This window comes from Myotis nattereri (assembly GCF_964212035.1).
Source record: "Myotis nattereri genome assembly, chromosome: 3".
In the NCBI taxonomy this organism is placed as follows: Eukaryota; Metazoa; Chordata; class Mammalia; order Chiroptera; family Vespertilionidae; genus Myotis; species Myotis nattereri.
Genome location: NC_138077.1, coordinates 197,234,888 through 197,250,157, shown reverse-complemented (window position 1 = coordinate 197,250,157; position 15,270 = coordinate 197,234,888). Strand labels below are relative to the sequence as shown.

The following is a 15,270-nucleotide window of genomic DNA, read 5'->3' as shown; positions in this document are numbered from 1 at the left end:
CCCAGCCCAGCTGGCAGCCGCCGAGCCCGTGGCTGGTTTCCGCTCCCAATTCCCTGTTCAGAGGCCCGTCTGTCCTTGACGGCTGGGCCAGCCTCTGTCTGGCAGGTGTTCAGTCCCCACAAACCCCAACTAGGACAAACTCAGGTAAGAAGCCTGTGCCCTCAGTCCCCTGCCTCCAGCCCACTACCTCGGTGACCTTCCCATCCTGGCTCTGGCTCAGGTCCCTGTCTAGTCACTAAGAGGGGAAGAGGTGGCCCTAACCAGGCGGCTCAGTTGGTTGGAGCGTCATCCTATATAATAAAAGGCTAATATGCAAATTGTCCCCTCGGGAGTTCAACCGGGAGACCGGGAGTTCAATCGCTCGCTATGACGTGTGCTGACCACCAGGGCGCAGCGCAGAACATGGCAGGCAACCAGCAGCAGCAGTGGGGACACTGAGGGAGCAAGGGAAGGAGGAGGCAGGGAGGCCGGGAGGCGGGGAACCTGATAAGCCCTGATGACCAGCCAGGCCTAGGGACCCTACCTGTGCACAAATTTCATGCACCAGGCCTCTAGTTTCCTATATCAAAAGGTTGTGGGCTCAATTCCTGGTCAGGGTGCATGCAGGAGGCAACTGATTGATGTTTCTCTCACATCCATGTTTCTCTCTCTCTCTCTCTTCCCTCCCCTCCCTCTCTCCCTCTCTCTCTCAAATCAATAAACATATCCTTGGGTGAGGATTTGATTAAAACAAGGGGAAGAGGTGACCTCACAGCCTTACAGAGCAGACTGCAGGGTGAGGCCACAAAGGGTCTTGAGGAGGGAAGCGGAGAATGCCACAAGGTCCCTCCAGCCCCCCAGCCCCATATCCTCTCCCCGACATCACCGCCAGCCTCCTGTGGCTCCAGCCAGCCCATGTCTTTCCACAGAGCCCCTCCCAGTGAGCTCAGACAGAGGAGTCCAAACGCCCATAAGGAATTAGGGAGCCTGAGTGTCTGGCCCCATGTGCCCTGCAACCTAGGCACCAGGCATGCCCACTTCTCAGCACATGTCACTCAAACGTGGCCTCCCTGACCAAACCCTCCTTCAGGTCTCAGCCCACCCATCACCTGACCCCACAAGCAGGGTCAGAGGTCAGAGGCCGCAGCCCTGGGCTCCTACCATCAGAGCCCCAATCACACCAGCTTGCCTCGCTCCCTGCAGGAAACTCTATCAGGGCCAGGGCCAGCCCCGGCCAGAGCAGGACCCCAGGGAGGCCTAGATGCATGAGCCCTAAACGGTCCAGCCCAGTGCCTGGGGGGAGACGAACCTGGATTGGAGAAGCCGGCCTCAGAGCTGGCCATCAGCAAGGGGCTGTTCCTGGAGCCCAGTCGTCTTCCCCAAACCCCAGGACAAGGACAGGTGGTGACAGTCAGCTCTGTGGCGACACAGCCTCTCATTTCCACGGCCCCCATTCTTATCAGGACTGGCACCAGCTCTGGGCACTGCACACGCTGGGCCCTGGCCAAGTGAGCCCTGATGCTTGCAATGACCCGCAGCAAAATGGCCACCATTCAGCTTTACAGAGGGGACACGAGTGCGGTGAGCTGCCCAAGGCCACCCAGGGGACAGCGGAGGTGGCAGTCAGAGCTCCAGTGGGGCTGATGCCCAGACCACCCGCTCTGCACCGTCCCCCACAGCCACTCCTCACAGACACATGGGCAGTGCCTGTGTGCTTCCCGATGCCCAGGCGCGGACGCCTCCCAGACCCAGCTCAGGCCTCACTGCCTCCGGGCAGCTTCCCATCCCAACCTTGCCCCAGTGACGCCCCCTCCCTGCTCAAGGCCCCAAAGACAGCATCCTGGGGTCCGGCCTCATCCTCCCACTTGGTCCAGAAATGCTCTGGCCAAGAGCAGGTTCCCAGAGATCAGAGTCTGCAGGAAGCAGTGTGCTTAAGACTGACTCGAGGGGAGCATCAGGTCGGTGGTTCAATGAAAGGGCTGCCTCCCCTGGCCTCTCTGACCCTGCTGTCACTTCCCTCAGGGACACACCACACCTCCTCCTGCTCCCCAGCACATCTGCACCCCCAGGGGTGAAATCTGCAGTGTGCCTGGAGGTCAGGCAGAAGACAAGGCCCTGAGGCCCTCTGCACCCCGCCCCCCCTTAATCACTGCTGAGGAGGCAGATGATCAGCTACCCCTCTGGCCTGGGCTCCCTGGATTCAAGGATTAGGAGCTGGGATTAAGGACGGACACATTCCTGGTAGCTTAGAGCCCCAGATGTGTGTATGGGGGTGGGAGGGGGGTTGTGGGTGTGTACACGCAGGTACACCCGTGCAAGCACATCCAGGGGTGTTTCAGGGCATGCGTGCAGATACATCTGTGTACCCCTGTGGGTTGTCAGGTGGCTCAGATGCCTGGGTGGGCCTGGGTGTGTGCAGGTGAGTGCGCGGGCTCCATCTGTGTGAGAGGTACGTGTGCACTGGGTGGGCCTGGGTGTGTGCAGGTGAGTGCGCGGGCTCCATCTGTGTGAGAGGTACGTGTGCACTGGGTGGGCCTGGGTGTGTGCAGGTGAGTGCGCGGGCTCCATCTGTGTGAGAGGTACATGTGCACTGGGTGGGCCTGTGCCGGGGTCCAACCCCAGCAGGTCCAGGGGTTCCCAAAGGCGTGGACGGAGTCGGCGAAGAAGGAATGACACAGAGACAGTGTTCAGTTGATCAGCAGCCTAGCCAGGATCTCCAGCCAAGTTCTGGTCTGGATCTCCAGAGAGGTTCTGCTTAGGATCTCCAGCCAGGTTCTGTGTCCATGGTCTCTTGCTAGGTTCTCCAGCCAGGTTCTGTCCAGGTTCTCCAGGCAGGTTCAGTCACCAGGTTCTAGTCAGGTTCTCTTGCCAATTTCTGTAGTCAGGTTCAGTCCAGGATCTTTTGCTATGTTCTCTCGCTAGGTTCTGTCCCTAGGTTCTGAGGCCAGTTTCTGTCCAGGATCTTTTGCCATGTTCTCTCCAGCGAAGTTCTTCTGTCTCTAGAGAACGTTCTGTGTAGGTTCTGTGCCAATTTCTGTCTCTCTCTGTCTCTTGCTGTCTTGTTACATCTGTATTTATACCAGTTGATTCAATCCTATCAATCTCTATTACAAAGGTTAGGGCGTTTCTTATCTCCATTCCAGGGAGTAAAGATTATGTACCTTAAGCATGATTGTTCATAGTTAAAGTGATTAATTATCCACCTGGCACTTAGTTAAGAGGTTTTATTCCCTCCCTAACTTCAGGGGAAAATCCCTACCTGGGGAAACAACCTTTCTCAGAGACCTTGGCTAAAACACATAGTGCCTAGAAGGTGAGCAAACATATTAAGAACAGTATGCCATATATGCCAGGTCCCTTGAAACAGCAAGCATGGACCGGCTCCCGGCAGGCCTGGGTGTGTGCAGGTGAGTGCGTGGGCTCCATCTGTGTGAGAGGTACGTGTGCACTGGGTGGGCCTGGGTGTGTGCAGGTGAGTGCGCGGGCTCCATCTGTGTGAGAGGTACGTGTGCACTGGGTGGGCCTGGGTGTGTGCAGGTGAGTGCGCGGGCTCCATCTGTGTGAGAGGTACGTGTGCACTGGGTGGGCCTGGGTGTGTGCAGGTGAGTGCGCGGGCTCCATCTGTGTGAGAGGTACGTGTGCACTGGGTGGGCCTGGGTGTGTGCAGGTGAGTGCGCGGGCTCCATCTGTGTGAGAGGTACGTGTGCTTGGGGGGTGTATTTCCCTGTCTCTGTGTGCAGGTATGTGTGTGGGTCTGTGTCTCCACGCGTGTGCACAGGACAAGGGTATGTGCTCAGGACTGCGTGTTACTTCACGTACACAAATGGTCTACAGGGGTGCACACTTCTCCGTGTGCCTCGACTCCCCTGAGGTAGGGGGGTGTCTCGCAACTCCCTCCACTATCCTCCCAGGAGCGGCCAATACCCCTGGCCACCTACCTGCTAGGGCCAAGCCCCCTACAGCTGAGAAAGCGGAGACAGCAGTTTTGGAGACTCCTGTAACTCCTTCTTCGGAATCTGAGATCATCCCCAAAAGCCCCACTACCTCACAGGAGAACAGGATTCAGCCAAGCCAGGGCTCAGCTCCCAGAGGCACCGGGGACCACAGCTGTGGGGGAACCGCTCTGCTGCTCCCCCCTGGGGAACCCTGCACAGCCAAGCTCCGCCCTTGGGCTCAGTGTCTTCGTGTGAACTGCAAGGTGAGCGGCCGATTTCCTGTGGCTTGGAGTTCTCGGAACCACACTTCAGGGGGGGCGCGGAGGGGGTGGAATGAGAGGTTCTCCAGCCCTGACCCACCACCCCCTCAGCCCTCTCCGCCCCAGGTCCCCAGGACTCCTCAGGGCCTGGCCCACTGAGCGGCCACAGGGAGAGGAGAGGCTCCAGCCAGGGAGGGAGGGGAGGGAGGCAGAGGCCTCTGGGGACCAGGGCAGGAGGAAGAAGAAAAGAGGGTGAGAAGTGGGGGTGCAGAGAGCAGACAGAGGAGGAGGAAGTGAGTAGGTTTGCAGTGGGGAAGGAGGTGGCGGGCAGAGGGGCAAGGTCTCTCTCTTTTTTTAAAAAAATATATTTTATTGATTTCTTACAGAGAGGAAGGGAGAGGGATAGAGAGTTAGAAACATCGATGAGAGAGAAACATCGATCAGCTGCCTCCTTCACACTCCCTACTGGGGATGTGCCTGCAACCAAGGTACATGCCCTTGACAGGAATCGAACCTGGGACCCTTGAGTCCGCAGGCTGACGCTCTATCCATTGAGCCAAACCAGTTAGGGCGAAGGTCTCTTGTAACCAAGCCTGCGCCTCCACAAGCTCCCGGGATGTTCAAAAGGTCCCGGTCCACCCTCGACTGAAGGAGGCAGGAAGGCCGCGCCCCTCGAACCCATGGCTCCCTGCAGCCACCTCCAGGCTCCTTCCTCTTCTGCAAGCTTGGGGATCATGGGAGCAGGGGGAGGGGAGAAGGACCAGGTTGGACAAAGGGGAGAACTCGGAGTCAAGAAGATTGAGGGTGTGCAAAAGCGTGCACAAAGGGATACAACGAAGCAATGTCAGAATTTGGGGAAATGAAGCAAAATAACATGTGTGAGGGCTGACATGGGCGATGATGTAATTGGGGGAGTAGCTGCTGCAACAATATATCCAAGGGAGGGCTCCAAGGAGATGAGGATGTAACCCTTGGGGAGCCAGCCACCAAGGAGCAACGGAACAGAACCCTCACATCCCTTCTCTCCTGCCTCCCCCTCCGGATTCCCGGGCAGGGCTTTCCTTGCTGGGGTCAGGGACCGAGCGAGACCTGACTGGCCTTAAACTCACCCTCCTAAGGGACCACACTTTACAGTTTGCAGTACGCGAGGCAGTGTGGAGCAGCTCTTGTGCACCAACCAGGTTAGACCCCAAGGCAAACCACTTGGGTTCAAGTCCTGGAGAGTGTGCCGCGTACGAGCTCCGTGACCTTGGACAAGTTACTTAACCTCTCTGTGCTCCAATGTCTTTTTTAGGAAAATCAAGATAACGGTGCCTCCTTCCTGAGGCTGTTGTAAGGACTGCGTTTTTATATGTCAGACATGTGGCGGAGTATCTTGCATGTGGCAGGCACTCAACAGGCATACTTCAATGTTAATATTATTGTTACCATGCTTTTGTGGGCATCCCATGCCAGGCCCACAGGGCAGCAGGGCTGCGCCCATTTTATAGATTGCCATTCTCTACCTGCAGGAGGGAACCCAAAGCCTTGGTGTGGACTCGAACGCCCATCCTGTGGCCACTGGGGTCTTTCATGCCGAGGCCCCGTGGGGTTTAGCCCCCGAACACCCCGTGGCACGGTGCCAGGTGCCCAGTGAGTGTCTGTTAAACTAAGAAACAACACACTCTCACTCACACTGTGCCCCCTACAGCACCAGCCCCTTCACCCCAAAGGGAGATGCGTTCCCACCTTCATTCACGGCCCACCTCACCTGCCGGCTGGGAGCTGCTACTTTTAACCACACCACTTCCCTAATATAGCATCACCTTTCCCATCTCTGAGCCTCTGTGCACCCTGGTCCCTCTGCCTATCAACGTGCTGCCATTCTTTAAGGCCTGGTACAAAAGACGCCTCCTCCATGGAACCCTCCCTGATTTTCCAGAGCCAAAACCAGCCTCTCAGTGCCCCCACGCATGTCCTCAGCCCCTCTCAGGTGCTGTGCTGGCTCCCTCACCTCAGTGGGAGCTTCCTGAGACCGGGTACCAGGTTCCAGGTGCTCAGCACCGGCCAGGCATAGAGGGGCATCAGCAAACAGCGGCTAAAGTGACTGGCAGGTCAGCAGCAGAGTAGGGATAAGACCCCCGGTCCTGGGTTCCCTCCCCAGTGCTCCCGCTCTGCCCAGGAAACCGGACTCACGCCCAGCCCAGTCGGCTGAATTTGACCGATCACGTCTCAGAGGCTGGGAAGAGAAGTGGTGCTCGGCGTGATGGGCAGGGAGAGGGAACCCCACCCTGGCCCAGGAGGAACCAGACAGGCCTCCCATGCTCCCCCTGCCCCGCAGCCTGCTCGCCCTCCCCCCGGGGCCTCCACTCAGGCCCTGCCCTCTCGGCCTCGGGTGTTTCTGGTAGGTCCTCAAATGCAAAGACTGGAAGGGTCCCTGGGTCGCCCAGTCTGATCTCCCCACTTTGCAAATGCAGAAGTAGAGGCTCAGAGGGGGCAAGGCTGCCCACGGTCACTCTGCAGAGCTGGGATTCGAATCTGTCTCGGAGCGGGAGGCAGGCCTTCCCTCCCTGCTCTCTCCAATCCTCCCCTTGAAACCTCACACACCCCTCAAGCAAGGCTCACTGACAAGACGCAGGACACACCTACAATAAGCTGCATACCCACAGCCCCCAGCACAGGGCCCGGCATACAGCTGGTGCTCAATAAGTGTTTGCAGAATGGATGAATCAGCCAAGCAAAAGACAGGCCCCCAAACAACATGGCATCTCAGGAAGGGCAGACCGTTGCTCGCTAACGACCTCACCCTGGGCGTGTTGCTTAGCCTCCCGGACCTCGGGGTCCCCACCTGTAAAGTGGGGTGGCAGTGCCCACCTCATGGGGTCATGGTGAGAACTGAGATAGCACATGTTAAGCACAGAGAACTGCCTGGTATGTAGCATGCACTCTCTAAGGATTGGCCATCACCACCGTCATTGTTGTCACCATCTGTGCCTATTTCCCCAACACAGGGAGTATCTGGAGGGCAGAAACCAGGTAGAATTCAGCTGCAGACATTCCCAACTGCCATCAAACCAGCCTGGCCATGAGGAGGTGGCAGCAAACCCGGGGAGGGGGGAGGGGTGAAGGGTAGAGATAGACAGTTACCTACACCCCAGCCGTGGGCCCTGGAGAGGGTGGCAGTTTATCGGTCCTGCCAGACACCCCAAGAAGCAAGACTATCTTTCCCCGGCTCCCACTGTAACAGCCCCCAGCCCTGCAGAACCCTTGCCTGCTCAGCCCCACACACAGCCCCCCAGGCCCCAGCCCAGGGAGGGCGACTGGCCTAACGAGCCGCCCTGGTGCCCACAGTCAAATTGGCAATCAGTTTGCTGCAATTAGATTGCCCAGATCCCGCTGGCGATTGATTCTAAATTACTCTTATTAAAGTCTGGGCTGGTGACCAGGGCTGGGAAGGGAGGACGGGACTGGGGGGGCCTGATTGGCAATGCAGGGGGTACAGAGAGCTCTAGGAGGCCTTGGGCTGAGGCTGACCCCATGGAAAGCAAGTCCACGGCCCATCCCAGCAGCAGGACGAAGGCCCTCATCAGCATATCTCCCTTGCCCCGCCCCCATCTTAGAAAACGCCCGCCCCGGGGTGGCAGGCCAGCAGAGGACATTTGGCTCAGGCGGACTCCCCAACGGGAAGGTGGCCCCTTGCCTCATTTTGTGAAACAGCCTGAGGTCACCCTATGCAGCACAACAGGAGGCCGCTGCCCGAGGGCGAAGGCGAGAGAGCAGGCCAAGCCCACAGCCTCAACGGCACTAACGGGGCTGAAGGACAAGGACCTCCATCTAATCAGACTAGAACACCTACATCCCTCAGCCTCTGCCCCCTGCAGTTTGGGCGCATAAAGTTCAACCCCAAGGACAGCGGAGGCTGAGTCCTCACCTTCCTCATCGGCTCCATTCCCCCCTTCCCTCTAATTAACTTCCCCGCTGCTCCCGCCCAATTCCTTGAGTGACTCCAATCTTACAAAGGGGGTGTGATGACAAGGTCAGCGATGGGACAGACAGAGTCCAGATTAGGTGAAGGGGCAACTGAACCCCCGCTTCACCGGTACCTGGCCACGCGGGCTCTGGCAGGTGGTGGCACATCTCCAAGCCTTCGAAGTGAGGGGAACGCCACCAGCGTCCGAGTGGCTGGAAGGCTCAGTGCGATCCCCTAAGGCTGGCGGACCAGGCCAGTCCTTGGGCAAGACCCATGCCATCTCCGGGCTTCAGGACTCCGTCCGTGGGAGGGCAGGCTGTGGGGCTGGCGGTCTCCCACCTCTGAGCTCCTGTGCAAACATCACAGTCACCTGCTCAGAGCAGGGCAGGTGTGGTGAATGGAGCACAGCCCAGATGCTTCCAGCAGGGCAGACAATAAAAGAAGCCTGGTGTCTCCGGGTCCCGGGCTAATGCTGCAAACAGCACGGTGTCTCTGGAGTCCAGGCTGGAAGAACCTAAGGCGTGGCCCAGCCCAATCCTTTGGCTCCAGACTGGACTGCAGGCTGCCAACAGCTCCGGAGAACCCACTGCCCCGTGAACTCAGCACCCCGAGGGCCTGGGAGGTGCCTCCGCTAACCTGGCCCCAACCCTGCCGGCTCCACCTGGAAGTCCTGGCCCAAGTTCTCTCTCGCTCGTCGGGTGGCCCCCACCCCCAGGGTTCTGCTCGGGTCATCGTGATCATTCAAACTTGGTTCCCACTCTCCAAAGGAAAACCTTATCCCCACCCCCAAAAGCCATTCCTCCGGTGAGACCAGAGGGACAGGAAAAGAGCAAAACGGAAGCAGGTAAGTGGGAGAAATGGGCACTTCATTATTTCATGTTGCTCATTCCCAAATAACTGAGGCAGAGGTATTCTTGGCTCATTTTAAAAAAGTGGAGACTGAGGCTCAGAGAGGTTAAGTGCACTCACCAAGGTCACACAGCAAGAAAATGGGCAGAATTGGAATTGGATTTCAACCCTAGTCCAGCTGGCTCTAGGGTGCCTGCCCCTTCAAAACAGACAGCACCAAGGCCTGGGGACCCGGTGGCGGGAAGGCAGACCTCAGCCAGCTGGGGCACGGATGTTGTGGAACCCTCCCCAGCTGGTATAAAAGGCGAGCTGTGCCCTCCACCCTCAGCAGCCAGGTAGGGAAGGGGCCGGAGCATTTGTCCAAGGCCGCCCCCACCCCCATCCCCCAGCTGGGCCCTCAGCCATTGCCGCTCAGACTCCCCTGTAATCACAGCTTCCTGTTTGGCGCTGAGAATAGGCCTGGTCAGTGGGGGAGGGGAGCGGCCATCCCTCTGGCCAGGGCCTGCTCTGGAGTGAGAGGGCCGGAAGTGAAGGCTACCCGGCCCCCTGGAATCTTGGGAGGCTGGGAGCCAAGGGAAGGGGGAAGGAGGGGTGTCAGTCAACAATAGTTGCCCGGCTCTGGCCCGATGTTCCCAGGATGTGGGGGACCATTAGCGGGAACAGCAAGCCAAGCCAGGTGGTCCAGGACCAGCCCAGACCCTGCTCCCTCCTGGGGTGAGAGTTGGGATGAGTGGGAACAGGGGGTGGGACTTGGGAGAGCTCCTGCCTCTGGCCCCCCTGCCCCCCTCCCCAGACTCAGAATCATAAGGCTCCCAGCAGCTGGGCGGGAGCCCAGAGCCACAGTGCCTCCGTCCCACCCAGACGTGGGAAGGCGAGTCCCGGCACTCAGACCGCAGGCTCGCCCGTGCGGCCCCCCCGGCCCCTCCCAGCCCACAGGTACACGCCTTGGACCCAGCAGGATTCTGCCAGCCTCCATCCGTCCCCCCAACCCACCTCCGCGGGAGAGAACACACAGCCCCAGCCTGGGCTCCAAAGCTCATACTCCTGGCTGCCTGCCTGCCTTCATTCATTCCCTCTTTCATTCATTCAAACCACTGAATTCTGGGCGGGACACAAAGTTGGCCTTGGGGGTTCAGCAAAGAACAAGGCAGCCACAGAGGCTGCCCCTGGGAGCTCATGGTCTATCAGGAAAGCATTCTGACTCTTCTCCTGGCGGCTGTGTGACTCCCACCAAGTCACTCCTCCTCTCTGAGCCTCAGTCACTCGGGCCAGCGAGTACCTTAGGTGCAGTGGGGCAAGGACTCAGGATGGGGCTGCAGGGATGTAGACGGGAGCTCCACACAACGTCCTAAGGACCAGAGGGGATTAAAGGCAGGCCTGGCCACGAAGCAGAGTGAGCCCCATCACTGGGCAGCCACGGTGTGTCTAGGGGGAACGGTGGCTTTGCAGAGCCCTCTCATCCTCTGTTCTAGATATTCCCGTCGCCTGCGCCACGATCACATGGCCCAGACATGAGATCCCCTCCCGCCCGCCTTTTGTGGACAGCCTGCGCAAGTTACAAAGAGAGCTCTCCTGGCTCCACCCCACAGTGGTGCTCACAGCAGCCCATTTAACAGATGACAGAGCCCTGTGAGGGGTGGAGGCCCTGGGCAAGCCCTTTCCTGCACTGAGCATCACCCACCTCCCAGGCTAAGGTGAGAATTAAATGAGAAAATATATGGGACACACCTGGCCCAGAGTCTGGCAAAAAACAGCCAGTTATGAAACAGGAGTAACATGGTCATAATCTGGGGGTAGGAAGGTCCCAGAGGTGAAGTAACTTGCCCAAGATCACACAACAAGAGGAGAGGCAGCCCAATCCTATCAGCTTGCCAGGCCCGAGCTCAACCCAGCTCTGCCCCTTTCCAGCTGTGTGACCTTGAAGCAGTCAACCTCCATGCCTCAGTCTACTCCTCTGTAAAATGGGGGTTCTAGTAACGCCTACCTCCAACGATCACCATGAGGATTAAATAAATGCAGATTCTACTATTCAGCCCTCAGAGGCTAGGGAGGTGGAGACCTCCCCACATCCGTCCACAGCCAGCCTTCAGGAATGCTTTGCAGCCCCTTCTAGAAGGACCCTTCCCTCTCCCCCAGCAGCTCGGGAGGAAGGTCCCAGCTCCCATGGGAGGGACAGGGGGAGGCCTGTGCCGGACCAGGCTTCTGGGGGAAGCTCAATCTTAACCTTCTCCTCCCTTCAGGATGCCCTCACCCACCCCACTGCTGCTCTAGCATCATCCAGAGCCCAAGCCAGAGCTGCCCGGGCCCCAAGGACCCCAAGCCCCAGTCCATGAGGTGGAAGCAGCCGTTTGTTTTCAAAAGGCCAAACTCTCTTCTCCAGCAGGGCTCAGCCCGCACCAAACCCCAACACAGGACCCAGAATCGTGCTGGAGTCGCAGCCGGAGGCAGTTCCAATCCCAGCTACACCGTGAGGCTGTGGTAACCCCAGTTCAGTCCTGTAAGTCAAGTATTTGTCCCCAGTTGACAGGTAAGAAAGCCAAGGGTCCAGGCGTGCTACGGCATGCTCACATCACATGGTGAGCCCTCCTCCTCCTCCTCCTCCTCCTCCTCCTCCTCCTCCTCCTCCGGACGCCCTCCCCCTCTCCCTCCCCCTCTGGACGCCCTCCCTGACCCCCGGGCTCCCTCCTGGAAAGGCCCAGAGAGCTCACCACACGCAGGTGTGCTCAGTTACTCAAGGCGCTCATTTTCCCATCACATCTCTGCGCGGCTGGCACTGTCACTGTCCCCATTTTACACATGAGGAAGTTGAAATAGAAATCACTGACCCAAAATCGCACAGCAGGTGTCTGTCCCCAGAGCCCCTGCCAACTGGGCGCTAACAGCACCCGGCCCTGTGGTGTCCCTGTGTCGGGCCCTGGCACAAGGATCCCTGGCTTTTCGTTTTTACAGTGAGAACAGTCTTACCCGAGGAACCCAGCGTTCAGAGTCCACTGGAGTAGCTGGAGGGGAGACGGTGGGAGCTCCTGGATGACTGACACGGTCGGGTGGGGAAGGAGCAGAACTACCAGGCCCCACGGAATTTCCATCCTCACGGTCCCTCACTCCCCACCCCACCACCTTCCCAACCACAGAATGGCAACCTTGTAAAAGAACAAGAATCAACACTGGCTGAGTGCTTGGTATGTGCCAGGCATTGTGCTACGAGCTTTACATATGAACTCCTTTCATGCTCGGAGTCTCCCCATTTTACAGAGGTGGAAACGAAGGCACAGAGAGGTTAGGGAACTTTCACGAGGTCACACAGCCACAGAGTAGTGAACTCCCATCACTGGGAGTATTCAAGCAAGACTCAGGGGCCCCTAAAAATCCCTGCCAGCCCTGAGCTTCTAAAAGCTCACATTTCCAGGATCCCCACACTCCATGCCTTTCTGGGTGGTGACTTAAGGACAGCAGCTGAGGTGGCCCTGAAGGCAGATGTCCCTCAGAGTGATAGTCACCTGGTCTCTCAGAAGAGAGGACTCCCCAAAGCAGATGCCAGGACAGACAGACACACACACACACACACACACACACACACACACACACGTCAACTCGTCACCATCTGCAGCATGAATGAGATCTGCTATTACCACTGAGGTCACTCTGGAAGCCACACACTCACTCTCTCTCTCTCTCTCTCTCTCTCTCTCTCTCTCTCACTATCAAGCTGGTGGGCAGATCTAGGGGCCATCTTGGCCCTCTGAGTCAGCCACTTCCCACCCCAATGATCTCCTTAGAGGACCCCGCCATGGAGGCTCTCCTGGAGCCATCCCAGTTGGGGCTCTGCTGGTATAACTCAGCCCCTCCTCCTGCAGGCATCACCCTTTTCCTCTGCTGTGGCATCCCTGGCAACTGGGCACCGCCCATTAACCCTCTGCCTCCCAGGCAGATGAGGTGATACCCCTCCTCCACAGCCGGACCCCCAGGGAAGGTGTGAGGCCTGGGGAGTCTCACCTCCTCCCCGCCACCACCCATCCCCGCCCCCCTCATCTGGAGCCTCCCCCCTCCTCTCCTTCAAGTCAAGCCCAGCCATATGGGCCTCCAGACCCAAAGTCCCAAGGTTTTGCTTTCTCTGCCACCAGCACTGTGTCTGAACCACCCCCTCTACTTCACCCTCAGATCCAGGGGCCCCCTGCCTCACTGAGCCCGCACTGCATGGGGGCCTGGCACCTGGCACACTCTCGGACCAATTCCTTCCACCACCTCCTGGGGAATGAGTTCTTGGCTTTAGTTGATGAACAAGGAGCAGTTGTTCAGCGAGGGATGGGGCTTGCCCAGGTCACACAGCTTGAGATTCCTGCTGCGCCTCCAGGTCTAAAGCATTTTGTCCTGAGCCCCTTTCACTAATGAGCACACCAAGCATGTACTGACCTCCTTCTGCATATGAAAGCACACATCCTCTCATTTAACCTTCGAGGGGTGTTATCAGTCCCATTTCACAGAGGGGAAAAGAGAGGCTCTGAGAGATGAGAGGATTTGTCTAAGGTCAGATCATGAGCCAGGGGCAGTGGCAGGAGGAGATGGGTCGCATTGTGTGATCAGCTGAACCCAAGGTTGTGTGGCCTTCCCAAAGCGCAGCTACGCAAGTGACCCTGCTGCTAGGCTGGCTGGGTTTCTGTCCCTCCCAGGGACGGCCTCTCGGCACCCCACCCTCTCCGCACCCCACCCTCTCTACACCCACCCTCTCCGCACCCCACCCTCTCCGCACCCCACCCTCTCCACACCCCACCCTCTCCGCACCCACCCTCTCCACACCCCACCCTCTCCGCACCCCACCCGGGGGAGCACTGGGGCTGAAGCATCCAGCCATCCTGCAGGTACTTCCCCTGGCACTGAACACTCCCTCCCCCTGGCTCGAAGCCCCCAGGTGGGGAAGGCAGGTGAGGAGCCCATCTGCCCAAGAAGCAGCCTGAGCCCTGCCTGTCCTCCTGCAGGTTATGGGCTGGTTGGCTGAGGCTCAAGGAGACCTGCAGGGGTAAGTGGGCGCGCTGAGAGGGACCCTGAGAGGTCTGGGCCGAGTTCCTGGAGGAACCGAGGAGAATGGGCCCAGAACCCCCCAGCTCATTCCCAGCCAGGCTTCAGACATGTGCCCACGCGGGATTCACTAGGAACCTGAGTTCCCCAAAAGAGGGAGGAGGCCCTTGCTCCCTATGCTCTCCTCCTCCCGCTCCCCCTGTTGGAGCCAGGACAGAGCTCCACCCCCCACAGCTGCTGCTGCTGCCTGGTCACTGGAAGGGACACTCAGGAGTCACCTCCTACATGCGCACTCACCTCTACCTGCACACACCGCCCCCTCAGGCGTGCACGCCCCAGGTGCAGCCGCCCAGCACCTGCATGCACAGAGGCACCCACTCCCCTGGGTGCAAGCACACACCCACCACGGAGGTCTCCCCACACTCACCCCTGCAGCACACACAGCCACAGCAGCAGTCACCAGCCCCGTCACTGTACGCGCCATGCACCACGGGTCACCCTCACACCTCCGAACACACAGGTAGGACATGCTGGCCCTCCCCACCCCGTTCACCCCCCACACACCACAGGGCCCGGCACCCTTCCCCGGGTTGGGACACACCTCACTCACCCCCTCGGGTCACCTTCACACAAGTCACCCTCCACCCTCCGTTTCTCTGGGCCCCCACTGCCCTCCCCAAAGCTCCCTGGGAGGAACCAAATGCACACACACCCCCCTCCCCCGGGATGGGGAGCAGACCCATGCCTGAAAGTGGCCGCGGCCGGACACACCCACGAGCGACATCCACGCTGACTCCAGACCCGAGACACACCCAGCCCTGGCCACGCGCCCGGCGCCCCCGGCCCGCCGTCAGGCCTCCCCGCGCCCTCACCGGGGCCGGCGCCCGGCTCAGCGGGAAGGCGGGCTCCCGCCGGGCCTCGCTCTGCGGAGGGTCCCCTCAGGACGGGGAACGAGCCCCGCAGACGGCCGGCGCGGGGGGGCGGCCGTCCCCACCGGTGCCCCGGGGGCGCTCCCGGGAGGGGCGCGGGCCGCAGTGGGGGAGGGGCGGGGGACGGCGAGGGGGTCCCGGCCGGTCCGGCGCGCGTCACTCACCCCCGCGGCGCGCCCGGCCAGCAGCAGCAGCAGCAGCGGCGGCAGCAGCCCGCGGGCCCCGGGCCCGGCCGCAGCCCCGGTCGCAGCGCCTGCCCCGCGGGCGGCCCCGGCGCGGCGCGGTGGCCCCGGCTTCATGGCGGCGGCGGCGGCGGGCGCCTTTGTTCGCGAGGCGCGGCGCGCGGGGCGGCTGCT

At 59.8% G+C, this 15,270-nt stretch overlaps 1 protein-coding gene across 1 annotated transcript in view; it reads right to left on the bottom strand.

The window, feature by feature from the left end:
- The window catches only part of SDC3 (syndecan 3), a gene marked incomplete at its 5' end in the record, with an annotated part of 37,720 nt that extends 22,507 nt beyond the window's left edge, over positions 1–15,213 (bottom strand). Inside the window, one exon of the mRNA XM_081088427.1 lies at positions 15,079–15,213. Within this exon, the coding sequence (XP_080944553.1) occupies positions 15,079–15,213 (135 nt within the window). The remainder of the gene's footprint in view (positions 1–15,078) is intronic.
- Positions 15,214–15,270: the final 57 nt, after the last annotated feature.